This window comes from Gymnoscopelus microlampas, assembly GCF_963454915.1.
Source record: "Gymnoscopelus microlampas genome assembly, chromosome: 11".
NCBI classification, from domain to species: Eukaryota; Metazoa; Chordata; class Actinopteri; order Myctophiformes; family Myctophidae; genus Gymnoscopelus; species Gymnoscopelus microlampas.
The window spans coordinates 52,294,222-52,321,291 of NC_139948.1; the positions used below are offsets into that span (position 1 = coordinate 52,294,222).

General features: G+C 41.1%; 2 protein-coding genes and 1 pseudogene across 3 annotated transcripts; 2 read left to right on the forward strand and 1 right to left on the reverse strand.

The window, feature by feature from the left end:
• Window positions 1–3,493: 3,493 nt before the first annotated feature.
• Window positions 3,494–22,118, forward strand: LOC311054860 (annotated as a pseudogene). Its single transcript, XR_014602908.1, has 5 exons — window positions 3,494–3,499; window positions 4,266–4,564; window positions 5,796–7,310; window positions 18,862–19,119; window positions 20,666–22,118. The product of XR_014602908.1 is annotated as an uncharacterized misc_RNA (transcript).
• Window positions 9,382–15,157, reverse strand: LOC311056102 (uncharacterized protein). Its single transcript, XM_084072489.1, has 10 exons — window positions 15,067–15,157; window positions 13,389–13,546; window positions 13,158–13,283; window positions 12,789–12,836; window positions 12,543–12,643; window positions 12,295–12,408; window positions 11,898–11,999; window positions 11,471–11,671; window positions 10,206–10,315; window positions 9,382–9,850 (listed from the first exon to the last, which is right to left on the reverse strand). The coding sequence occupies exons 4-9, from the start codon at window positions 12,791–12,793 to the stop codon at window positions 10,206–10,208; spliced, it is 633 nt and encodes a 210-aa protein (XP_083928615.1). The 5' UTR covers window positions 12,794–12,836; window positions 13,158–13,283; window positions 13,389–13,546; window positions 15,067–15,157; the 3' UTR covers window positions 9,382–9,850.
• Window positions 22,119–25,370: 3,252 nt separating the features above from the next.
• On the forward strand, window positions 25,371–26,807 carry LOC311054861 (E3 ubiquitin/ISG15 ligase TRIM25-like; the record flags this gene model as incomplete). Its single annotated transcript, XM_084070858.1, has 1 exon — window positions 25,371–26,807. One exon carries the CDS (start codon window positions 25,371–25,373, stop codon window positions 26,805–26,807), a length of 1,437 nt encoding a protein of 478 aa, XP_083926984.1.
• Between the last annotated feature and the right edge of the window lie 263 nt (window positions 26,808–27,070).

The window sequence follows — 27,070 nt, forward strand, 5'->3', positions numbered from 1 at the left end:
CACACAGTCCGGCTGCGTTCGCTTCCAGCGTTCACGCGTCTTACTTGTTATAGGTAGCTCTCTTACAGTCACTTTGAGGTCATCTACTTCCAGCACATTGGCAGCTGCCTTGAGCACTGCTGTGCGATTAGCACTGTTACGGAAATACAAATGCCGATCTTGCAGGTGCCCTCTAAAGGTCTTCATGTAGGGCACTTCATCGGCAGCATCTTTGCAGGCTAGTGCCAGACTCTGGGCAGCACAGTGTACTGACACTAGCCAAGGCCATGAGTCCTTCAGCTGCTTGGCTACTCCATTCAGTCGCCCTAATAGTATACATTATGTTAACCTCTAATATCTTAAATTACATTACAATACATTTTTCCTGATTTTAAAATAGTGACGTTCTACTTAATTTCTTTAACTAGAACACATTTTAACTATAACACATGAAGACCTGTCATCACTGAAGCACCGTCAGTTCCCAAACCGAACAAGCGTTAGACTGGAATGCCTTTCATTTCCACCACTTCTCGGACAGCCTCAACGATGGTGTCAGCCTTCCCATCCGGAAGGGGAGCCATGTCCAGAAACTGGCTACAGAGCTGTCCTTCTTTGTCAAGATACCTAAAACATTAAAAACACACTCCTTCCTTTAAAAGAAACATGTCATAGTACCTGATGTGGACATCCAGTTCCTTGGTCACTGACACATCAGTGGACTCGTCTATTTCCAGCCTGTGAGGTGCGGACTGCCTTCAGGAAGGGTTCTTCTACCACACGAGCCAGGATCTGAACCATCTCATCTACGATATGATGTGACCTGTAATTGGTCCTCTGGTCAATCTGAAATAAATGATTAGTGTGAAATGGATCAATAACTAATCTCACGGGAAATAAATATTCCTGAATTTAAATGTTACCTTGAGCTTTGGGAAATAATCACATCCAAGCAGCTTGGAGGCCTGCCTGCCTTCCTTCCAGAGGAATCGAGCACAATGAATGAAGGCATAGGCCGAGTTGTTAAAGGAGGCATCGACGGAGCTGATCGCGATACGCTCGACAGCAGCGTTGAGGTTTGGCGAGCTGCGGCGCAGGTCTTTGAACAACTGGTGATGGTCCACATTTGCCTCTGCCGCACGAGCGATATAGCACAGGCGAGGAGCAAGATAGCGAGAAGAGGTGGAAAAGTGAAAATGTGGGAGAAAGGACAGGTGGGAAGAGAGGCGTAGATAGACAAGAGGTGGAAATAGATGACCGTGACAGAAATAGATGGTGCAGAAAAATAAATGAAGAGTTTTTAGTGAAGAATACAGTTAGTAGGACAAAACAGAAAACCATTAAACTTACTCAAAATGCTTGTTTTAAACTACTTCAGACTACTAAACAAAATGTTAGAAAATGACTTAAGATAGAAGAAAAGTAGCCAAGCAGCTTAGAAGCGGGGTTAGTCTAGATAAGAGTACACTATCATCCCTATATTTGTGTGACAGTATGGATTCAGATCAGTACTGACGAAACAATGGTTTCATCAGTCATTCTTGAAGAATACAGATTTGATCGAAATGTTGAATGCGATACACAAGTGGAGAATCTAACCAGTGTGTGGACGTCATCGTTTTGTTTACAACACAAACAGACAATTAGCTGATGGGTGAATGGGTGAACAAAAGGAATTGGGTGGGGTCTGTCACTCACCTTGTGCATATAGCTTTTAATTCCTCTATGGTGGTCTCTTCAGGCAGCATAACGCAGTCTGCTCCATCCACCACGGCTTGAGCTACAACGCTGTCCACATCCCACATCTGTGGTTGGCAGTGAGGAGATGTTGACCAAGTGTCAATATATGTCACGTAGCCTATGCTTTGTTAGTTCCTCCTAAGTATCTTTGTGTATGTGAAAAGGTACCAGACAATACATAATATCATCATTATGAACAGTGCATACTTAGTCGTGGGCTGGCGTAGCCAATTGAACCCGAGCATGCCTATCCTGGGATAAACATTCTGCAAAAATAGCAGGTCTATAATAGCCTCACAATGAGTCGTTTAATTACAGTTGTTGACTACATACAGTACACATAGAGTCCAAAACTATGTTTATTAACACAATGGGCAAAAGGTAGGGGGTAATGCCTTTTTTTTTTTTACAGTCTGCAATCTTAACTGCCTGTGTTTGACACGTTTTGTGCAAGTCCACAGGTTGTGTTCATCTGCAATTCTGTCTACTCTGTTCATTTGCGAGCATTTTGTGCTGCCACTCACCACGGATAGTGCAGATGATGCCAGTGTTCCGGATATTGGTGGGCTCAGATATGATGATGTCCTGGTTTTCCAGACAGGTGTCGGTCATTTCATTATCATCATCCTTCTGGACCGTCTGGATCTGGACGAAGGCAGAGCCCGGCTCAGTCTGTGCAGTCTGTAAAGGACACTCAGGACAGAAACTGATGATCTACAAGCTCAAGCTTGTAGATCGGCTATTTTTGGCAAAGAGGTTTGGTGCAGAGGGGGGAAAAAAGAGCAGACCAAGTACAAGTTTACTAAGGGTTTAAGTGGTTAAAGGGGCAGCTACCCAACTCACTTTTTCTTAGATTTTAACAAGTATAAATGTGTCGTTTGTGATAGGGAGCAATGATAACACAATTTGTTCATAAGCTTGTGGATTCAGAGCTTTCTGCTTTCTTTCAGTTACATGTGCCGCTTCAAGTCAAAGCATATTTGTATTCTCCTGGTCAAATCCAGACTAAATCCCCTCCCCCTGACTGCCTGTTAATGGCCCTATCTGTGTGTGACCCTGTGGGGGTCACACACACACAGATAGCAACAATGAAACAATGGGTATTCAAATGATCACTTCAAAGCTATGCCAGACTAGTCTGGGGTTGGGTGGTTGGTTTAGTTTAGTTTATCTCTTAAAGGTTAGTTTTCATTTTTTTTTAATTGTAATATGGATTAGTCAGAAAAGTTTTGTGGCTTAGGCAGCACAGCACAGTGGGGACACACATTTCTTCCTTTTAGAAAGACAGTCAGAGTATTGTTTTAAAACATAATGAAAACAAGAAGTACAGTTGGAGGGGGTACAGCATTGTGTGCATGTGCGTGTGCGAGTGAGAGAGAGAGAGAGAGAGAGAGAGAGAGAGAGAGAGAGAGAGAGAGAGAGAGAGAGAGAGAGAAGAGAGAAAGCGAGAGAGAGAGAGAGAGCTCGGGTGTTCATATAGAAAGTCGAATGTTTACATCAGCACAGGCTACGTTGATAAAGGCTGGTGATGTTTGCTTTCATGCAGTATTACACACTTTACTTAAGACAGGCAAGGCCATTGTATTTAGTCTTCAGTTAGTATTGTATTGTTATGTATGTATTGTTTATTCGCTCAGGCACTTCTAAGGACAGCTAAAGGTCCTGCTTGCTTTGGGTCCTGAAGGCCCCCTCTTTTTGTCCACTAAATTCAAATTTAAACTGACAAAGGACTCAAGCAGCAAAGCAGAGCAGAGAGGAGGATTTCTGCTTTCATAAGTAAGTAAGTAAATATTTAAATGCTGTACTGATCTCTTTAGTTTGTAGATTGTGCATTACTCTGTAAAAAAAACAACTTTATTTTCATGCTGTTTTATGCTGCTCAGTTTTCATTTTAGTACTTTTACTTTTGGTATTTTAAGTATATTTTGATGCCAATACTTTTGTACTTTTACTCAAATGACATTTTGAACAAGGGCCTTTTACTTGTAACAGAGTATTTCGACATCGCAGTATTGATACTTTTACTTAAGTAAGAAATGTGAGTACATTTTCCACCGCTCTGATCAGATTATTTTATTTAGTCCCATGTTGCGCCCCCTACAGGTATGGTCAATGGTCAATTATATTGACCAGATCTGTAGGGGGCGCAGTGGAATAAATAAAAGAATTTCCGTCTTGTGGTCGACATATTTTATTTTCTGCCAAAAAAAGGTGTATTCTACAGAGTTCTCCTCAGAAAAGGGATGCTAAGGTTCAAGTGGTTAAGGCAAAAAAAAGAAATCCTATCACACAAAGATTTGGCGGACCCCCTGTAGTAACGCTGAGGACCCCCTAGGGGTCCCGGACCCCCTGTTGAAGACCCCTGCTCTAGAGGGTACTCTTATTCTGAAGAGATCGTCGACCGAAAGGAAGTCTTATAGTTAAGTTATTGCTGCTCACGGAACACAGCTCGGAGAAGCTGCGAGGTGGAGCTTTGTCAATAACACCGTTTGTCGTCTAAACGGACGGCACAGATCTGATCTTTTATTTTTGCCGTTTCCCCCTAGAGACCGTCGTTGTTGTTGTCGTCGTCGTCGTCGTCTGAACCGGGCCTGTAAGATGGCCCAGCAGGGAGTTGTGGACCAGGAACAGTTGTGTTGTTCCATCTGTCTGGATCTACTGAAGGATCCAGTGACTGTTCCCTGTGGACACAGCTACTGCAGGAGGTGTATCGATGGATTCTGGAACCAGGATGATCAGAGAGGGAGGTTCAGCTGTCCACAGTGCAGACACACCTTCATCACGAGACCTGTTCTGAAGAAGAACACCATGTTGGCTGATGTGGTGGAGAGCCTGAAGAAGACAGGTGAGACCTTTAAGTTCTCTTGTAAATACAGCTCACTGTCTGTCAGATATACATTTACTAAACCAATAAAGATATGAAACGTCTTATTATTGCAAAAATATTAAAAGGAAAAAATATCTTGCAAGCATTGGAAATTATGAAGTATAGCTTCCAGATAAACAGTGAGTACAGAAATGTGGGGGTGGGGGGGGGGACTCCCGGGGACCCCCTCACAAAACTCTCACAAACCACACACCAATATATAACATTGCATTGTCAACATTGGAAAAAACATGATACACTTTCACTGAAAAGGGTTTACAACAAAGCTTACAGTGTTTGTTAGTAACAGACTCTGTCTGACTGCATTATAATGATCACAAACAGAGTCAACAGTAGCAAAATAAACATTACAATATTTGGACTGTGAGAATCAAGGAACGATGGGTACACTTTCATTCCTTAAAACGCTAATAGTTATGATAATAGGTCTACAGAAATTGATTTGATGACTGAAGCGGTGTAAGACCCAATAATAACCATTCATTACTTAAAAGTTAATATCTCTGTATGATTGCATGCGCCAATCACACGTCCCAAGCGGGGGGTCTGGCGGTCCTCCCCCAGAAACTTTTTTAACATAGTAGATGTCATTTCCTGTGTTCTGGTGAATTTTGGGAGTTTCTCCTGGATTCCCCCAAATGTCTCAGGAGACATGGTTGAAATCCAGGAGACTCCTGCAGGACCCAGGAGTGTTGGCAGCCCCAGAAGGCAGATAGACAGTAACAAAAACAATAGTATCAAGCTTCGGGGCGGCTGTAGAAAACATTCAAGGCATATTTGCCAGCACTAGCCTATATATGGAGATCCCCATAAATGGAGACTATCAACTTACAAAGTCGTCATAAATACCTGAACGTGTGTCATATATACGGAGTCTGACATCAGCAACCTCTGACCAGATCTCCATATATAGAGATAACCGTCACGTCCAGGACTGACAGCATAGTCCCATATTCGGGCATAACCGACAGTATAAAAGGCTCGATGTGCCTTAGTTGGAGTCAGTCCCAGCAGCGACTCCGAGGCTTCTCTCTCTGTTAGTGGTTAATCTCTCTCGAAGAGATTCCAGCAATAGTCGATTGCCATAGCCTAAAGCATATTCTCATAGTGGCTTTCGGATCTGGATAACGAGCCAGCCGATTAAGAGTTTCTATAATGGTCCTTTACATATGTATCAATCTATCAACAGGACTCCAAGATGTTCCTCCTGATCACTGCTACGCTGGACCTGGAGATGTGGCCTGTGATGTCTGCACTGGGAGGAGACTGAAAGCTGTGAAGACTTGTCTTCAGTGTCTGGTCTCTTACTGTGACACTCACCTCCAGCCTCACTATCAGTCTCCTGCCTTTAAGAAACACAAGCTGGTCAAAGCCTCCAGCGAGCTTCAGGAGAACATCTGCTCTCGTCACGCCGAGTTGAAGAAGCTTTTCTGTCGTACCGATCAGCAGTGTATCTGCTCTCTGTGCTCTGTGGACGAACACAAAGGTCACGATACGATCTCGGCTGCAGCAGAACGTACTGAGAGACAGAAAGAGCTCGATACGAGTCAGCAGAACATCCAGCAGAGAATCCAGGAGAGAGAGAAAGACGTGAAGGTGCTTCACCAGGAGGTGGAGTGCATCAACCACTGTGCTGACAGAGCAGTGGAGGACAGTGACACCATCTTTACTGAGCACATCTCTTCCATGGAGAGAAGACGATCTGAGGTGAGGGAGCAGATCAGAGAGCAGCAGGAACGTGAAGTGAGTCGTGCTGAAGAACTGAGGAGGCGCGTGGAGCAGGAGGTCGCTGACCTGAGGAGGAGACACGCTGAGCTGGAGCAGCTCTCGCTCACAGAGGATCACATCCATTTTCTACAGCGTTACACCTCCTCCCTCTCAACGATCAGTGAATCTACCCACCCAGTCAGCAGCAATGTCCGTCCTCTGAGATACTTTGAAGATGTGACTGTGGCCGTGTCCAAGATGAGAGACAGACTAGAGGACATTCTTGCAGAGGAAGGGACAAACATCTCAAAGACAGTGAACAGAGTGAAGAAATCAAAAAAGAAGAAGAAAAAAACAATTCACAGGGTCCAGGCAGGTCTGTCAACACCACCAGAACGCAAGACCAGAGCTGACTTCTTACAATATTCACGTCCAATCACACTGGATCCAAACACAGTAAATCAAAAGCTGTCTCTGTCTAAAGGGAACAGAAAAGTAACATATACGAACAAACCAGAATCATATCCTGATCACACAGAGAGATTCTCTATATGTGAACAGGTTCTGAGTAGAGAGGGTCTGACTGGACGCTGTTACTGGGAGGTAGAGTGGAGTGGAGAACTTCTTATAGCAGTCTCATATAAAGATATCGGCAGAAAAGGTATAGCAGTCTCATATAAAGATATCGGCATAAAAGGTTTTGGTGATGACTGTACATTTGGATGCAATGATAAATCGTGGTCTTTACTGGTTAAGGAACGTGATCGGTCTACTATCTTTCACAACAACGATTATACTGATGTGATGAGTGATAGTGAGATGAGTGAGTATTATGTGTCCTCCAGAATAGGAGTGTACCTGGACCACAGTGCAGGTACTCTGTCCTTCTACAGTGTGTCTGACACCATGAGACTCCTTCACACAGTCCACACCACGTTCACACACAGCCTCCATGCTGGATTTATGTTTATTCTACCAGGAAGCGCTGCTGAGTTGTGTGACCTCAAGTAGATCACTCATGTCATGAGTCCAGAACAGTTTCTTTATTATTGTATTGTTTTTCTCTCGGCCTGAAAAATGTCAACTTTTTGTTAAGGGGAAATAAAAAAAGTTGTTCCTAGACGTTGTCACCTGCTTTATGTTATTTGTCTGATGGGAAGATTTTGTATGATTTGTTAACCGCTTTGAACTTGATAAGCCTATTTTGTCAGAATAGGAGAAATCTGATTTTAAAATAATAATACAAATATTTCAATCAAAAAAAATATATATATTGTTTAACAGATTTTCAACACTTCAAAAAGCTTACATTTTATTTTTAAGTTCACAACACTTCGCGATGCCTTGTGAGCTTGTAGATTTTTGCTCTGCGTCGTGTATATAAGAGCTTAAAGTGGATGATAATTTATTTTAATATGTTCTCTTGTATGTATTCATACACCTTCTTGGTACCATTTGTTATGATGTTATTATTACTTTATGGATTTCATTGATATTCCATGTGAAATATTGATTTTATTTTTCAACTCATTCACAGAACAAACATTACACATGAAATGAGATAGACCTGTTGGAATTAATAATTATATTATAATTCATTTATAAATCATAAAAAGTAACCAACATGATGATAATGGTAGAGTAAATGTTAGTGTATGAGTGTGTATATTATTCTATAGAACTGGGGACCTGCAACGTGAGGAGTCGTGTGCTTGTAGATCGGCTATTTTCACAATGTGTGCCTGTTTCTTAGCCAATAATTCAATTTAAAAAAACATTTTTAAGTATAGTTTGATTACTTTTGATGCAGTAATGGTCTTTTTTATTATATGAAGGTCTTAAAATTCCTCCAATTGTCACTTCATAAATGTGCAGATACCCTGTATACACTTATACTTATAAGTATAACCAATTAAATAATCTTGTGAATAAAGTGACATTAAAGATGAACAAAGCAAACATTCTATTCTAACAGTCTGTGTAGAGAGGTAGTGAGGGAGCTGATCAGAGAGAGCAGCAGGAACGTGAAGTGAGTCGTGCTGAAGAAGTCACTGACCTGAGGAGGAGACATGCTGAGCTCTGGACTAAATATCATTCGATTTTAGTCGACTAAATCTACAGTTGATTTAGTCGACTAAAATGTATTTTGGCGGTGCCTTGATGGCGTTGTAATGGCTGATTTTTACACTTGGTTGCATGCTGAAAATAGCAGATCTACAAGCTCACAAAGCGTCTGTGCTGTGAGCTGTAGATCGGCTATTTTCAGAGTGCAACACCCGAGCGCAACCAGACATTAAATGACTTGTCTTTCAGTTCTCCTGGATCTCTTCTCCACTAGTCCCTAACATTTTAGTCTAGTTTTTATTTGTTGACTAAATAGTCAATATATTTAGTCTAGTTTTAGTCATCATAGCTTTGTTTTCATTTAGGTTTCAGTGAAAAAAAGGTGGTCGAACATTTTTCGTCATCATTTTAGTCGATTAAATTAACACTGCAACTGAGTGCTACCCACATGGAAAGAACCTATATGCGTCATATATGTTTGTAATATAGGACCGCATACATAAAATTGGCACCTTTCCTATATGTATATGTGCATATATGTACATATATGTGCATATATGTACATATATATGCGCATATATGTACATATATGCACATATACATATAGGAAAGGTGCCAATTTTATGTATGCAACATATAGGTACATATGACCTGTATGTAACATATAGGTACATATATGACCTGTATGTACCTATATCTACATATATGCAATGAAACATAATTATATGATACCTATATCACCTATAAAATAGGTGAAATAGGTGATAAGTTTGTTTTACATGTACACATTAATCAAATCCAATAGAAACCCAAATGTAGAACTTTAACACTTTATTTAAACAAGTTATAATATGCAAACATGAAACATTATGGCTTTTAAAGTGGCAAACAGCTGGATAAAAAAAAAGATATTAAATTAAATTAAATTAAGCTCCGGGACAGGTTAACTAACACTCCCTTTGCCCTGCCAGGCTTTTGGAAATGCCAAAACCCAGGAAGGACACAGACCCAAGAGAATAGACAGACAGAAGTTAGTTACTCATCATTGATGTTTTATTAATGAACAAACATAGCAGGCAGCTTTAACAGTATATAAAAAAACAAAAATGTATTGGCATCAAAATTTACATAAAAGTTGAAAGGACCACTTCACCACTTTTCATACAATTAGTACTCACTAATGTTCATGATAAAATACTACAATTTGTTTCTACTCTGTGTCTCATAGGAGGGCTGTGGGTAGTTCAGAAACCCATCCACCAGTGACATCATCGTTTGGACGTTTTTTTTTATTAAACAATATATTTTTAAAACACATTTAGATTTGTATTATCGTGAGAACGATGGCTTCCATTATCGCATTGGAACTTTTCACAAATATTATTATGAATAGTAAGATACAGTTTCTATTAGCTTGAATTCAACATTGATGATGTCACTGGTGGACAGGTTTCTGAACTGCCCACAGCCCTCCTATGAGACAGACCAAGTAGGAAAAAAAGGGTAGTATTTTATCATGAACATTAGTGAGGACCAATTTTATGAAAGCCGGTTGAAAAGTGGTCCTTTAAGTGCAAAGTGCATCATGTTTAACATTTTGCATGTGTAATAAACAAATGGCCACAACCAAAACAGTGCATTTTTTTTAATATAGTGTTGTTCGTCGACTAAAACTAAGACGAAAAATGTTCTACCTTTTTCCACTGACAAACTAAATAAAAGCTATGACGAGTAAATGTACTGACAATTTCGTCAACAAATAACTAGACTAAAATGTTAGGAAGGGACTAGTGGACAAAAATCTGCTGCCAAAAACACTGTGGAGTACCTAGTCCTTTGCAGCACGGCTTCGGCACTTATTGGTCATGGCTTTCTTCAAGCCCTCTGCAGTGAAAACATTTGTCCATGATGCCAGAGAGGAACACCGCAAGACGTAGTCTGCAGACAGAGAAGATGACATGACACAAGTCAGTCAACATGGGTTTCCCCCGGTTAAATATATACATTTTAAAGACTATATGACTCTCTACAGACTGAGCACAGCATAGCCACAGATGAGGCCAACCTGGTTCAGAGTGTACTGTACGTCCCACCAGCGCAACATGTTGGAAGTGGAACCTGCATTTCTTTACTGCACAAAGGCAGCCAAATTGCCCAATGATAATGTATTGGTGAGATCATAAATTGAGAATATCATTTACAAAACCAAGATTTGTCAAGGATCAAGTATATTTATATGTCCCAAGCTGGGCCTTTTACAGCAGATAATAAAAGCCCTAAAAACACAATACAGTAAGACAGACATGTGTATACATTGTCACAAGATACCCCCCACAATCTTTCTAGCCCCCTTAAAGGAGAATTCCATGCTAGAATGCTTTCTTACCTTTCTTTGTAGTTGCTACGTCCCCACCAAAGAGGTCCAGGTGTTTTTTTTGTGCAAAAACTCCTTATTGCCCATTTCCCCTACCATAGGCCCTCAATGAATTGCATTGAATTGAATGGGGCTATGGGGTGTTGTGCTAATTCGCTTATTTCCATCGAAATAAGTAGTAAAGTGTGCCGCTTGGGATATTATTTACATTATGAAAAGAGAATATATACAAAAATAATAATAATTTTGAGCAAAAGAAATAAGCAAATTAGCACAACACCCCATAGCCCCATTCAATGCAATTCATTTAGGGCTCATGGTAGGGGAAATAGCCAATAAGCTTTTGCACAAAATAACACCTGGACCTCTTTGGTGTGTACTTAACTACAAAGAAAGGTAAGAAAGCCTTTTAGTATGGAATTCTCCTTTAAGGGCATTTTTCTGTCTAATACCTAGATTACCATACCAGCAAATGGCAGCAAAGTAGATGACAGATTCAATGAAGGCTCTATATCATTGATTTGTTTACCTGAAACCTGGCTAACTTCCTTAAACAGAAAAGGCACTGCTGGCCTTTCTTGCAAACAATTTCAGTATTGGAATCGAATTTCAGACGATTGTCGATTATGGTCCCAAGATATCTATAAGTGGTTACCAACTCCACTGACTGGCCATCTATAACACTACTCTGAGGAACTAGTGGTGTGACAAATACTTACTGAACAGTGCATCCCTCTTCGCCTCATCCAGTTTGTTCTTCCCCTCTGGGATGACACCATGCTTTCCGTATACGACGGCATTGCGGCACTCCTCATGGGTGAAGAACACCTCGAACAACGCGTGGAATAGCCTATTGCAGTCCTTCCTGGCACGCTGGTGTATGGCTGCCAGCTGCACAGAGGAAATCAACTGTCCACAGCCTGTGAATAGAGAGCGAGCAATTAACCAACTGCATTTTAAGACTTCAGTTTTGCACTTGTAAGGCTCAGCTACATTGACCCCTTTCTGCGCTCAGTGCACCATGAAAACAGACAACTGTGACCTTCTGAAAACGTCACTATCTAGTTGCAGCTCACAACACGGATCACTCGCTACCAAGAACGTCAGGTTCAGTGTGAAATGTATGGCAAACGTATACATCCATACCTGGATATAGCTCCTGCTGCCCGAGACTGGACACTCCAGACTCTAGGTCACCGACCAGGGTGATAAAACCCTTCAGTGCGTCGCCGTCTAGTTGCTCAGAGCCTAGAACAAAGACAAAAAAATCTGAGTCTACTGAGTGTATTTGTAAAACAATAAGATTGAGTACTGTTCTATATAGCTCTACAGTATATTCTGATAGCAGTCATTGATGAGTATTTGTTCAGTAGCAGGGGTCGATTTCCCAGTAAATAGAAAACAGTTTTATTTTGGGATACCAAAGTTTTCCAGTCATGTCAGAGAACTCACAAAAGAGGTACAGGATAAAGTAAAGTTTCAAGTGAGACAAAGAAATTAGCAGACAACTGAAAACTGCAACATTACAGGCAATACAACTTACTGATACTGGAGAGCACAGTGGTTATCCTCCTCAACAGGAGCTGGAGCTTCTCCACCTCAGACCGACAAGACCCTTGACCCTCTGGTATGCTCTGGTCAGATGGATTTGGTTGACCTAGAAAGATTGAAAGCACGTCAAAAACTGTAAAGAAAAGTTTTTAAAAAAAAGTAGAAAAAAAACTCATCTATGAATCCTGAATTTGAAGGACAACAGTGCAAGTCTGCTGACACTTAGCTGAGGAACCACACCTTCTACTGGAGCATCACTGGACGGAGATGGAGGTTGCAGTACACTGGGTGTTACTTTCTTGGTTCCACTGATCCAAGTCCATATATGTAGCTGCATACGGCTGTGCAGAAAAGAGAAAAGGCCCTTAATTGTACTTGGTCAAAAATCATCAAAACTATAGGCTACTATACAAGCTCATAGCGCAGCACCGAGTGCTGTGCTACGAGCTTGTAGGTCTAAATGGGTTAAATCTAAAGAAAACATACCTCATCAACAGGTCAGCAGGCCTGTGTAGAAGAGGCTGGAGGGTATGGCTGTAGATCGGGGTAAAAGGTATCACAAGGTTGCAGAGACATAGAAAAGTAACCTTAGTTTGTAGTCTGTCAAAGATCTTTAAAAAATAGCTATGCCTTTATGCAATGCATTGTGGATTTTAGATAGAAAACCCCTTAAGAAAACCCCTTAAGACAGTGTTCTGACCACTTCTTTACTTCTGAACAACTCCTAAAATCAGAGCCTGAGATAGAGATCTAAAAAAAACGAAATAAGTAATAAAACTCTACTAAAATATGACCATGACAATGTCATTCATATATTGGGAAGAGAATGGTCCAAATGTTTTGCACATAACTTACACTCAAAGCCAATCGAAGTCCATCAATTGCTTCAGGAGGGAGGAGACAGGAGGACAAACCCACTTTTCTGGCTGAGCAGCTTTGTGGTTTGGTGCCACCGCCAATGGGTTGATCCCAACGAAACATCTGAAATCACAAAACACAAATGGAAAAGGTGCACTCACAGCCGTTCTACAAGAGAGCACATCATTCGAGTTACACATGATGGTTCTACTTAAAGCAGAAAGTTACCTTTGAATGAATTCCAGTGTGTAACAGGCGTGCTCCTCCTGGTACACCAAAGTTGTAATAACTGGAAAAGCTGCCATCCCAGCCAGGAAGTTGATCTGTGGAGCCACAACGACCGACCTCAATGCTCAGCATCCATTGTGTAGCTGTGAGAACTTCACCTAAAGATAATTTGACATATATGGTTTGCATGTTAACAGTGTTTGTCTGTTGCTTTCCACATAACAATAGACTGTTAAACTAAAACATGACCTCCATATAGTCTCCGTATTTGCAATGCTTTAAAACAGTAAAAAAAACAGTAAAAAGTGTGCAGACTAAACTCTGTGTTAATTTAACTTAAGCAGGGGTCTTCAACAGGGGGTCCGGGACCCCTAGGGGGTCCTCAGAATTACTACAGGGGGTCCGCCAAATCTTTGTGTGATATGATTATTTATTTTACCTTAACCACTTGAACCTTAGCATCCCTTTTCTGAGGAGAACTTTAGCCAAAAATAGCAGATCTACAAGCTCACAACGCCTCACGCTGCAAGGCGTTGTGAGCTTGTAGATCAGCTATTTTTGGCAAAGAGGGAAAAAGAGCAGACCAAGTAAACAAAAAAAGTTGAATCTGAAACACAATTTTATACAATATAGAGGGGGTCCCTGCTTCATCTCTCTCTCAGCTAGGGGGTCCATGGCCTGAAAACGTTGGTCTTACCATTTGTACTCTCTTTCCCTAAATGAAATGATTTTACTTTGTACTGTAGGTTCAAAACAAAATTCATAGATATAATAATAATAATAATAATAATAATAATAATAATAATAATAATGAATTACAGTCAAAACAAATGAGGCCATTGTTAGCTCTCACTGATGTGGTCTGATTTATACCTGAAATAAACAATGACATCATGCACCACATGGAAATTAATATGCTAATGCGATGTCTAAGACTGTGTTGCACGCCCCAAAAACTGATCTAAAAGCTCACAATGCGTCGCTGTGAGCTTGTAGATCAGTGATGTTTGGCCATGCAACACAGCCTTACGAAGAAACATAGAGAAGCTTTAGAACCAGAGCGAGTCTGTATAACCCCCTGTATTATGACAGTCATGACAAAACTTCAACCTGGTGTTTGCACGTTCTCCATGTAAAGCCCTACATCTACATTAACGTTCAGATTTCAAATATAAAGTGCTTACCCCATGGCCACGGATGTTACAATTCACTTCGGGTCGGTGTAAGTACCCGTATATTCCGGATTGTTAAAAAAAAAGCATTTTAATCCGATCGGTGGCCATTTTGTCATAGAGTTATAATGTAACAGAGTGCAGTACTCCTCCCAACCGATAGGGTCAAGTAGTTGAAAGCGTACAGAAATACGGAGAAAATGGCCATCGATCGAATTAAAATGCTTTTTATTGAACAATACAGACGATAGGGGTATTGCTGAGTGCCCGAGTAGACTTGTAACATCCGTGACCATAGAGTAAGCACTTTTTATTTAAAATCTGAACGTTTATGCAGATGTACAGGTTGTAAATGGATTAAGTGCAAAACACAGGTTGAAGTTCGGCCGTGACGCTCGTGACGGACGAGCGTCGTGTGATCCATAGCTAATACACGACAACTGCACACCGTTTACGATACTAACAAGTTGGATAACACTTTAATTCCATAAACTAATTAAACTTACCTGTTATCTGGTAGAGTAGCACGGAAGCAACTGGTTTGTAAATAAATGTTCGCTTAGCCGACGGTTAGTTAGTTCCGTTTCTCGCGCTCCCCGGTTCAAAACTGATAAGCTCCGCCTTGAGCAGCTGCGTGACGTAACTGTAGGTCTGGTCAGGTTCTCAACCTGTGGGTCGGGACCCCCAGGGGGATCCCCACATGATTGGGGGGATCTGTAGGTGGCAGTGGCAGTGAAGTGACAATTTAAGTAACCCTTTTAATACCTAAAAAAAAAAGAATTACTGCATCAAAAGTAATCAACAAACTATACTAAAAAAAATTGTCAAACATTGGCCAAATTGTCAAATAATATAAGAAAGAGGCAAAAATAGCCCATCGACTCAAGGCGTTGTGAGCTTGTAGATCGGCTATTTTCAAAATATTGATCTGTGGAACGGAGTCAAACTAAATGCCTCAACTCCTACATTACAAGTGCATATCAGGGTTGGGGGTCCCCAGTTCAAATATGATTATTTTGGGGGGTCGTGGCCTGAAAAGGTTGAGAACCAGTGAAGTAACAGTATAGGCGGGCACTCGGACATCTGCACACCTCAATGTAAAATTGGCAAATTTGTCCAAAATGTAAAAATAAAATGAAATATTTGGAAAATGTTTTAAAACAAAGTATACATGATTAGAACATTCTTAAACATTTGACAATTAAGGTCTAATATTTCTATAATTGCTAGAAATTGCTAGAAAACCTGTATAGCAGTCATTTTGGGGCATAAACAATAAGTTGAAGGATAAAATTAATAACAATAAAAATAACTGATAATGATGATGATGTTCACATCATGTAAAACATTTGTTAAATTGTTGTGCCTTTTGTTTTTAAACCCTGTAGCACTTTGTTATTTCCAAAAATGTAAAGTGCATTATAAATAACATGTATTATTACTCTCCGCCAGGAGAGTATTGTTATCACTGCGTTTTCACTTTCTAAACATGACACACCGATTGGTCAAGCCTCACTTGACACGTGAAATACTGTGATCTGATTGGCTAGTGACGCCACCGGGCCTATATATACATGGCATCACTCTGACAGTGTCTCCGCCACTGTCAGAGTGAGGTAAGACGGGAACCATGAAATGGCTGCATGGCTGATACATAATTGGCAGATAGGACAGATAGGACATTTATATAGACAGGAGGGATATGACATAGGACACTTATACAGACAGGAGGGATAGGACACTCACACAGACAGAACGGAAGAGGACACTTACCCAGACAGGTTGGATAGGACACTTACATATACAAGAGGGATAGCGACCTATAAATACATGTGTCACTGTGATAAGCCAGATTCCAATACCGAAAATCCGGCCACTAGCTCACTCCCAGACCTTCGAACCGGAAGTAGTCAAGTAGTCGCGGTCCAATTGTTCCTATCTGTCTTATTGGACAGATAGGACAGATAGGACACTTATATAGACAGGAGGGATATGACACTTACATAGACAGGACGGATAGGACAGGAGGGATAGGACACTTACACAGAATGAACGGAAGAGGACACTTACCCAGACAGGATGGATAGGACACTTACATATACAAGAGGGATAGCGACCTTCGCGACCTTCGAACCAACACAAGTCTTCTGGCGGAGAGTTGTGCTCCGAGGAGCACTTTTTCTAGTTATTATTATTATCATTATTATGTATACTTTACATTACTGTAAAAGTAACTTCTATAGTTAGATAATAACCTGACTGTAATTTCTACACTATGTTACTGTGTAAAAATGCAGTAAGTTTCTGTAATGATTTGTTTTCCATGATGCATTGCAAAATACAGTTAAACATTGTAAAATGACAGAACAATAAGATACTGTACATTTTTACTGTAGAAATTACAGAAATTTGTTACAGTGTAGATAGATAGATAGATAGATAGATAGATAGATAGTGTCTGTCTCTACTAGGTTGGGGGCTTAGCCCCCCAGGCAACTGTGCTGACCTGCAACGGGACATGCACGAGATGAGAGCTCAAACTTGGATTATGCTTTCCTCTGGGTACATATTAAGAAGCTATATAGGAGACTTATATGTCCTGTATTATGAACATATAGAGCCTATATATGGATAAAGAAGCTATATAGGAGACCTATATGGCTTGTATTATCAACATATATGACCTATATGAGGGTATAAACAAGCTATATAGGAGACCTATATACCCTGTATATGCACATATATGCACCTGATTTTGACCTATATGTGAGATATATGCAGCCTATATGGAGCTTATACCAGGCATATATGTGGTATATATGCACATATATGCGCATATATGATCCTTATATGTAGCATATAGGTTACATATAGTTGCATATATGGAACATATAGATTCTTTCCATGTGGGTATGTGTAGCAGAGACATGCAGATTAAATAGGCCCCCCCAAAGGGTCCCCAGCATTAAAGGAGGAGTTCACCCAAAAAAGTACTTATTTTCTATCAATTGCACACCCTATGAAGCCTTGAATCCATGGATTATTTTTTGTTTTTGTCGCATTCCTAAACTAATAATTTGATTCCCGTCTCCTACCGGCTAATGTATCCGGTAGGAGACACAAAGTAGATTATTTGTGTCTCCTACCGGAAATACACACGGTCATGAAATTATTGTTTTAGGAATGCCACAAAAACAAAAATAAATCCATGACATCAAGGCTTCATGGGGTGTGTAATTGATAGAAAATAAGTATTTTTTTTGGGTGAACTCCTCCTTTAAATAATATACAACAGTGTTTCCCATACTGTTTAGCTCCAGACCCAAACTATAGTGAAAATAGCCTAGATCTATAAGCTCACAATGAATCGTGAGCTTGTAGATGTGTCACTTATATTAGGCTACTTACATTTTCTAATATTTCCCCCTAATTTATGTAATTCTTTAGAAAAATGCACGTTTTCTTTTTTCTTTTCTGTTGATATAATATTACAAACTAAATGTAGGAAACCAATAATAAAAACATTTTTGCTAATTTAAAACAAAAAGGTGACTTGGCCCAGTGTGTGTGAACATATGATAACAACTGTAATGTTTGAACTACTGTAATAGAAGAGCACTTCTGTTGTTCCTGTGGTCAAGGAGGACATCTACTGGTGGTCCTCTGGTTCTGGTTCTAGTTCTTATCACAGCCGTTTGGTTTGCTTGTTTCCAAAGTGTAGTTGCATATTTGGGCTTGTTTCCCAATGTTGTTTAAATGAGTGGTTCTTAAATATCTTCATGTCAAAATTGTGTATTTGTCCACAAACCCCCCCTTCTGAAAATATTTTGTGCCAGGGACCCCCATACAAGATTTGTGTTTCAAAAATGTTCCAAAATGACCTCTTTTTATTTGCTAAAGATTATTTTGTATTTCTTTTTTGAAAATAGCCGATCTGCAAGCTGACAACGCGGTGCATCGTGGCGCGTTGTCAGCTTGTAGATTGGCTATGTTCAAATAGCCGTAGTAGTATTCTAGCCCTAGTCACTTCATTTGTGCTTGTTTTCTTAGAACTGGTTGCTTGTTCTTAACACAGAATCTGGCAGCACTGGTTTAACACGCCCACATGTTTACATGGAGAAGCTGCGAAGTGCAGCTTTGTCAAATATTTCCACTGTGGACTTTAAGGAGGATTCACTTTATTGCGTTTTTTTCAACCCCCAATAACACCGTCTTGTCTAAACGGACGGCACACATCTGATCTTTTATTTTCGTCAGAGGCCCGGTTTAGACGACAACAACGGCCGTTGTTGTCGTCTAAGTTGTCTTTAAGATGGCACAGCAGGGAGTTGTGGACCAGGAACAGTTGTGTTGTTCTATCTGTCTGGATCTACTGAAGGATCCAGTGACTGTTCCCTGTGGACACAGCTACTGCAGGAGGTGTATCGAGGGATTCTGGAACCAGGATGATCAGAGAGGGAGGTTCAGCTGTCCACAGTGCAGGCACACCTTCATCACAAGACCTGTTCTGAAGAAGAACACCATGTTGGCTGATGTGGTGGAGAGCCTGAAGAAGACAGGTGAGACCTTTAAGTTCTCTTGTAAATACAGCTGTCTGTCTGTCTGTCTGTCTGTCTGTCTGTCTGTCTGATTGATTGTTTGAATATTTGATTACACAGATATGCAAACAGCACGAGTACAGTCACTTGGTCTAAAAGGATAACACAAAATCCATTGAGGTCCTATATATTCAAAAACAATGTCATCAAAGATATGAACGACCATAGGGCATAGCAGTGGCGTGGCGGCCATTTTCTGGTTCCACTCCAAAATAGTCAATGCATTTCCCCCATTGACATTTCCAAAAATATTTATATCAATTCATTTAAGCCTACAATCAAGCCATCCAAAACAAAACGGCAAACAAATAGAGGATATTTATTTAATATAGTATATCATGTATTTAAATATATAATAAATAAGAAATCACAGAACAAAAATGTTTTATGGTCATGATTCAGCAGGACCCTGGATGGCTTGATTCTAGGCTTAAAATAATTGATATAAATACAGAATATTTCGAAAATACTTTAACCAGGAAGTTAATGGAGCAGTAAATCTTCGGATCACGTTATCTCCTGGTGCTGTGGGAGAAAAAAAAGGGGGGGAAATCGTCCAAAGTCGCAACCTCACTTATACACTATTTGTAACAACAAGGCCGAGTGGTAGGCTATCCTGAGGGGAAAGAATATGTTAGACACACTTTCTACATAGATCCTACATAGAACATATTATACTCCAGTGAAATTGAACGCCATGCACCCAGAAATTTCCTTTTTTTGTGTTGGAGATGTAAGGGGAAAAAAGGGTCTTTCTTACATATGTTATGGTCCTGCCATAGACTTGTCCTGTTTTGGGAAGATATATGTTCCTTTATGTCATCTTGTCTTGGCCGTAGGCTGATGCCCTCCCCTCGCCTCTGCCTGATCGGCAATTTCAAACATGGTGACACAGCTACCAAACATACAGCTACCAGCTGTATACATACAGCTAAACACAGCTACCAAAGAAAATTGAGCAACCTTGCTTTCATCGCTGCCAAAACATGTATTGCTGTAAATTGGAAAGCCCCTCCCCCCCCCCCCCCCCCCCCCCCCCCCAACACTGTCCCCTCCAACACTGGCCCAATGGAAGACAGAAATATCAAGTTATATTACTTGCATTACAAAATTACGTGGAAGTTGGACATTTATGATAAAATATGGACTCCTTACATATTCTCAGATCCATCATTTTAAAAGATCCTGGAGGGTGTTGGAAAGGCAGCTGCATCTGTAAACCTAGCAAGGTGTTTTGTTTTTGGTGTCCTTTTTTGTTATTTTAATGATTTTTTAATGTATTTGGTGATGTTTTTTGTATCGTCTGTTACACTGTATTCTGTTAAAAAACAAAAAAACAGATTGGTGTTAAGGCAGATAGACGGTAACAAAAACAATAGTTATCAGGCAGCGGAGACATGCTGGCTCCTATAGGCTACCAGATATGAGGGTATATACAGGCGCATCCAAATGAAATAATGATTTCATCAGATTGATAAATACATATTATGTATCAATCTATCAACAGGACTCCAAGATGTTCCTCCTGATCACTGCTACGCTGGACCTGGAGATGTGGCCTGTGATTTCTGCACTGGGAGGAGACTGAAAGCTGTGAAGACTTGTCTTCAGTGTCTGGTCTCTTACTGTGACACTCACCTCCAGCCTCACTATCAGTCTCCTGCCTTTAAGAGACACAAGCTGGTCAAAGCCTCCAGCGAGCTTCAGGAGAACATCTGCTCTCGTCACAACGAGGTGAAGAAGCTTTTCTGTCGTACCGATCAGCAGTGTATCTGTTACGTGTGCTCTGTGGAAGAACACAAAGGTCACGATACAACCTCTGCTGCAGCAGAACGTACTGAGAGACAGAAAGAGCTCGATACGTGTCAGCAGAACATCCAGCAGAGAATCCAGGAGAGAGAGAAAGACGTGAAGGTGCTTCAGCAGGAGGTGGAGTCCATCAACCACTGTGCTGACAGAGCAGTGGAGGACAGTGACACCATCTTTACTGAGCTCTTCTCTTCCATGGAGAGAAGACGATCCGAGGTGAGGGAGCTGATCAGAGACCAGCAGGAACGTGAAGTGAGTTGTGCTGAAGAACTGAGGAGGCGTCTGGAGCAGGAGGTCACTGACCTGAGGAGGAGACATGCTGAGCTGGAGCAGCTCTCACTCACAGAGGATCACATCCATTTTCTACAGCGTTACACCTCCTCCCTCTCAACGATCAGTGAATCTACACACCCAGTCAGCAGCAATGTCCGTCCTCTGAGATACTTTGAAGATGTGACTGTGGCCGTGTCCAAGATGAGAGACAGACTAGAGGCCATCCTTACAGAGGAAGGGACAAACGTCTCAGAGACAGTGAACAAAGTGAATACATCAAAAAAGAAGAAGAAAAAAAAATCTAGACCAGAGCTGACTTCTTACAATATTCACGTCCAATCACACTGGATCCAAACACAGTAAATCAAAATCTGTCTCTGTCTAAAGGGAACAGAAAAGTAACACTGATGGACCAACCACAATCTTATCCTGATCACCCAGAGAGATTCACAGGATGGCATCAGGTTCTGAGTAAAGAGGGTCTGACTGGACGCTGTTACTGGGAGGTAGAGTGGAGTGGACTCTTGGTTATGATAGCAGTCTCATATAAAGATATCAGCAGAGATGTCCCTTACCAGTGGTCTGGTGATGAATGTAGATTTGGATTCAAAGATACATCATGGTGTTTACTGTATAACGAACATGGTTGTTGTGTCATGCACAGAAACGTTGATACTCACATTAGTGGGCATCGTAGGTTCTCCAGAGTAGGAGTGTACCTGGACCACAGTGCAGGTACTCTGTCTTTCTACGGTGTGTCACCATGTGACACCATGACTGTCCTCCACACAGTCCACACCACGTTCACACACAACCTCCATGCTGGACTTGGGCTTCTTCATTCAGGAAGTGCTGCTGAATTGTGTGACCTCAAGTAGATCACTCATGTTGAGTCCAGAACAGTTTCTTTATTATTGTACTGTTTTTCTCTCGGCCTGAAAAATGTCAGCTTTTTGTTAAGGGGAAATAAACAAATTTGTTCCTAAACGTTGTCACCTGAATCAGGTTTATTTGATTTGTCTGATGGGATGATTTTGTATGATTTGTTAACCGATTTGAACTTGATAACCCTATTTTAGTCATAATAGGAGAAATCAGATTTTAATATAATACAATTATATTTAAATCAAAAATATACACATATTCTTTAACAGATTTTCAACACTTTTCTAAAATTTTTATTTTTAAGCTCACAACAAATCGCGATGCCTTGTGGGCTTGTAGATCAGCTTCTCACCTTGTATTCATACACCTTCTTGGTACCATTTGTTTTGTTATGATGTAATCATTACTTTATGGATTTGATTTGATATTCCATGTGAAATATTGATTTTATTTTTCAACTCATTCACAGAACAAACATTACACATGAAATGTGACAGACCTGATAATAATGGTAGAATAAATGTTAGTGTATCAGTGTGTATATTCTATAGAACTGCAACGTGAGGAGTTGTGTGCTTGTAGATCGGCTATTTTCACAATGTGTGCCTGTTTCTTAGCTAATTCACAATTTGCCCAATTTTACAAAAAAATGTTTAAGTATAGTTTGTTGATTACTTTTGACGCAGTAATGCTCTTTTCATTTTATTATATTAATAAGGTCTTAAAATTCCTCCAATTGTCACTTCATGAATGTGCAGATACCCTGTATACACTTATACTTATAAGTATAACCAATTAAATAATCTTGTGAATAAAGTGACATTAAAGATGAACAAAGCAAACATTCTATTCTAACAGTCTGTGTAGAAATTTTGACACAGTAACTTTTAACCCATTGAGACCTGAAGCCGATTCTACATGTCTCCTAAATCCCAACAGTATTCTGAAAAACGTATGTTTCTATATCAGTGGTGCTCAATCTTTTTCATGTCAAGGACCCCCAAAATGATATGTATTTGGCCGTGGACCCCCATCAAAATATTTTGTTCCAGGGACCCCCCAGAAACAAAGTTTTGAGTTAAAAACTGTTCGCTTTAAATATATATATATATTCAAAGATTGACACACTTGTTCACGATTTTCAAAAATAGCAGATCTACAAGCTCATAGCGCGGCACTATGAGCTTGTATATCTGCTATTTTTGAATAGCCCAAAGTGTAAGATAATGCTTTTTAGCTCAAATCTAAAAATGACACAGTTAATCTAGTTAATCTAGTTAAATGAATGAAACCACTTAAAGATAATAGATAAAGTTTTGATCATCTACATATAGATGCTTTGCCACCCATTGTCATGAAGCTTAAGTAAAAAAAAAAAAAGTATATATATATATATATATATATATATATATATATATATATATATATATATATATATATATATATATATATATATATATATATATATATATATATATATATATATATATTTTTTTTTTTTTTTTTTTTTTTTTATAGGACCAGTGGTTTACATGGAGCAGGACTGGTGGAGACAGCTTAGCTGCCAGTGGATTCTACATACATTCTAAAGGAGTTAGGTCGCCCTCTGGTGGTGGTTTTTGTTCAAAGCACCTGTGAGAAAACATACGTCTGCTGTTGTGTTGTTTTTCTGCTGCCGTCACCGGTCTGACGTCACCAGTTGTATCGGCCCCTCATTTCATTACACATTAGAAACCTTTGTGTCTTGAGGATGTTGCTGAGAGAGAGAGAGAGAGAGAGAGAGAGAGAGAGAGAGAGAGAGAGAGAGAGAGAGAGAGAGAGAGAGAGAGAGAGAGAGAGAGAGAGAGAGAGAGAGAGAGAGAGAGAGAGAGAGAGACAGACAGACAGACAGACAGACAGACAGACAGACAGACAGACAGACAGACAGACAGACAGACAGACAGACAGACAGACAGACAGACAGACAGACAGACAGACAGAGCTCTTATTCAACGTCTTAATGAAGACATGTTTAAATGTGTGTTTTGAAAGGATTATGTTCACTTTATAGACTGTAGGAAGCTATACATTTATCATATAAACCTTTATAGATAAAGCCAGAGGACCCTTAGCTGAGAGACAGATGAAGCAGGGACCCCTTATCTGAGAGAGAGATGAAGCAGGGACCCCTTAGCTGATAGACAGATGAAGCAGGGACCCCTTATCTGAGAGAGAGATGAAGCAGGGACCCCTTAGCTGAGAGAGAAGTGAAGCAGGGACCCCTTAGCTGAGAGAGAGAGGAAGCAGGGACCCCTTAGCTGAGAGAGAAGTGAAGCAGGGACCCCTTAGCTGAGAGAGAGAGAGGAAGCAGGGACCCCTTAGCTGAGAGAGAGATGAAGCAGGGACCCCTTAACTGGGAGAGAGATGAAGCAGGGACCCCTTAACTGAGAGAGAGATGAAGCAGGGACCCCTTAACTGAGAGAGAGATGAAGCAGGGACCCCTTAACTGAGAGAGAGATGAAGCAGGGACCCCTTAACTGAGAGAGAGATGAAGCAGGGACCCCCTTAGCTGAGAGAGAGATGAAGCAGTGACCCCTTAGCTGAGAGAGAGATGAAGCAGGGACCCCTTAACTGAGAGAGAGATGAAGCAGGGACCCCTTAGCTGAGAGAGAGATGACGGCCCCCAGTGTAGCAACACTAAGGACCCCCTATAGGCCCTGGACCTCCTGTGAGCTGTGCTGCTGTTCCTCTACTCTGTCTGTCTGTCTGTCTGTCTGTCTGTCTGTCTGTCTTTCTGTTGTGAGCTCTGCTCTCTCTCATCTTTTCTTTCAAACTGACTGTGGATCACAGCTACAGTGTGGGTTTATCGAGGGGCGGAGCTTATTGGTGAGTGCTGCCATTGGCCCATTCCTATTATGTGACGGCCTCTTTGCTCTCTTTGCTGTGACAGACACACACACAGACACACACACACACACACACACACACACACACACACACACACACACACACACACACACACACACACACACACACACACACACACACACACACACACACACACACACACACACACACACACACACACACACACACAGCCAGGATGAACTTCCCATGTCATGTGATTTGTTTGAAAATGAAACAAAACTAAACTCGTCTGATAGTCGGTCAGTCAATCAGTCAGTCAGTCAGTCAGTCAGTCAGTCAGTCAGACAGACAGACAGACAGACAGACAGACAGACAGACAGACAGACAGACAGACTAACATGGCGCAGCAGGGAGTTGAAGTGGACCAGGAACAGTTGTGTTGTTCTATCTGTCTGGATCTACTGAAGGATCCAGTGACTGTTCCCTGTGGACACAGCTACTGCAGGAGGTGTATCGAGGGATTCTGGAACCAGGATGATCAGAGAGGGAGGTTCAGCTGTCCACAGTGCAGACACACCTTCATCACAAGACCTGTTTTGAAGAAAAACACCATGTTGGCTGCGGTGGTGGAGAGCCTAATGAAGACAGGACTCCAAGATGTTCCTCCTGATCACTGCTACGCTGGACCTGGAGATGTGGCCTGTGATTTCTGCACTGGGAGGAGACTGAAAGCTGTGAAGACTTGTCTTCAGTGTCTGGTCTCTTACTGTGACACTCACCTCCAGCCTCACTATCAGTCTCCTGCCTTTAAGAAACACAAGCTGGTCAAAGCCTCCAGCGAGCTTCAGGAGAACATCTGCTCTCGTCACAACGAAATGAGGAAGCCTTTCTGTCGTACCGATCAGCAGTGTATCTGTTATCTGTGCTCCGTGGACGAACACAAAGGTCACGATGTGACTTCGGCTGCAGCAGAACGTACTGAGAGACAGAAAGAGCTCGATACGAGTCAGCAGAACATCCAGCAGAGAATCCAGGAGAGAGAGAAAGACATGAAGGTGCTTCACCAGGAGGTGGAGTCCATCAACCACTTTGCTGACAGAGCAGTGGAGGACAGTGACACCATCTTTACTGAGTTCATCCCTTCCATGGAGAGAAGACGATCTGAAGGCGATCTGAGGGAGCTGATCAGAGAGCAGCAGGAACGTGAAGTGAGTTGTGCTGAAGAACTGAGGAGGCGTGTGGACCAGACAGTACTGTCAACACCACCAGAAACCAAGACCAGAGCTGAGTTCTTACAATATTCATGTCCAATCACACTGGATCCAAACACAGCTCATCAAGACCTGTCTCTGTCTAAAGGGAATAGAAAAGTAACAATGATGAACACACCACAATCATATCCTGATCACCCAGAGAGATTCACTGAATATCCTCAGGTTCTGGGTAGAGAGGGTCTGACTGGACACTGTTACTGGGAGGTAGAGTGGAGTGGAGGAGTTGTTTTTATAGCAGTCTCATATAAGGATATCAGCAGAACAGGGTCTGGTGATGAATGTGGATTTGGATTCAATGATAAATCGTGGTCTTTACGGTGTACCAACAAAGGTTATAGTTTCAGACACAGAGGCGTTGAAACTAAAATCCCAGGCCGTGTGTCCTCCAGAGTAGGAGTGTACCTGGACCACAGTGCAGGTACTCTGTCCTTCTACCGTGTGTCTGACACCATGACTCTCCTCCACACAGTCCACACCACGTTCACACACAACCTCCATGTTGGATTTAATCTTTATCCTCTATCCTCTGGAACCACTGCTCAGTTGTGTGACCTCAATTAGATCTGACTTTTTTTCCTCTCTCATGTCCTGAGTCCAGAATCATTTCTTTATTATTTGATTGTTTTTTTCTCAGCGTTTTTCAACATTTTGTTAGGGAAACAAATAACAAAAAGAAGATGATTTGATCTTAGAAAACATGTAGAGTTGTTCCTAAACTTTCATCATGCTTGTTTTATTTGTCTAATGGGAAGATTGTGTGTGATTTATTAACCGCTTCCAACCTGACATCCCTATGTTGGTCATTAGAGGAGAAATCTAAAATT

Coding starts and splice junctions, on each gene's coding strand:
- LOC311056102 (XM_084072489.1), bottom strand. Junction 12,000..12,294: donor CACTGTGCTCTCCAGTATCA/GTAAGTTGTATT, acceptor TCTTTGTTCTAG/GCTCTGAGCAACTAGACGGC. Junction 11,672..11,897: donor GCAGCAGGAGCTATATCCAG/GTATGGATGTAT, acceptor CTCTATTCACAG/GCTGTGGACAGTTGATTTCC.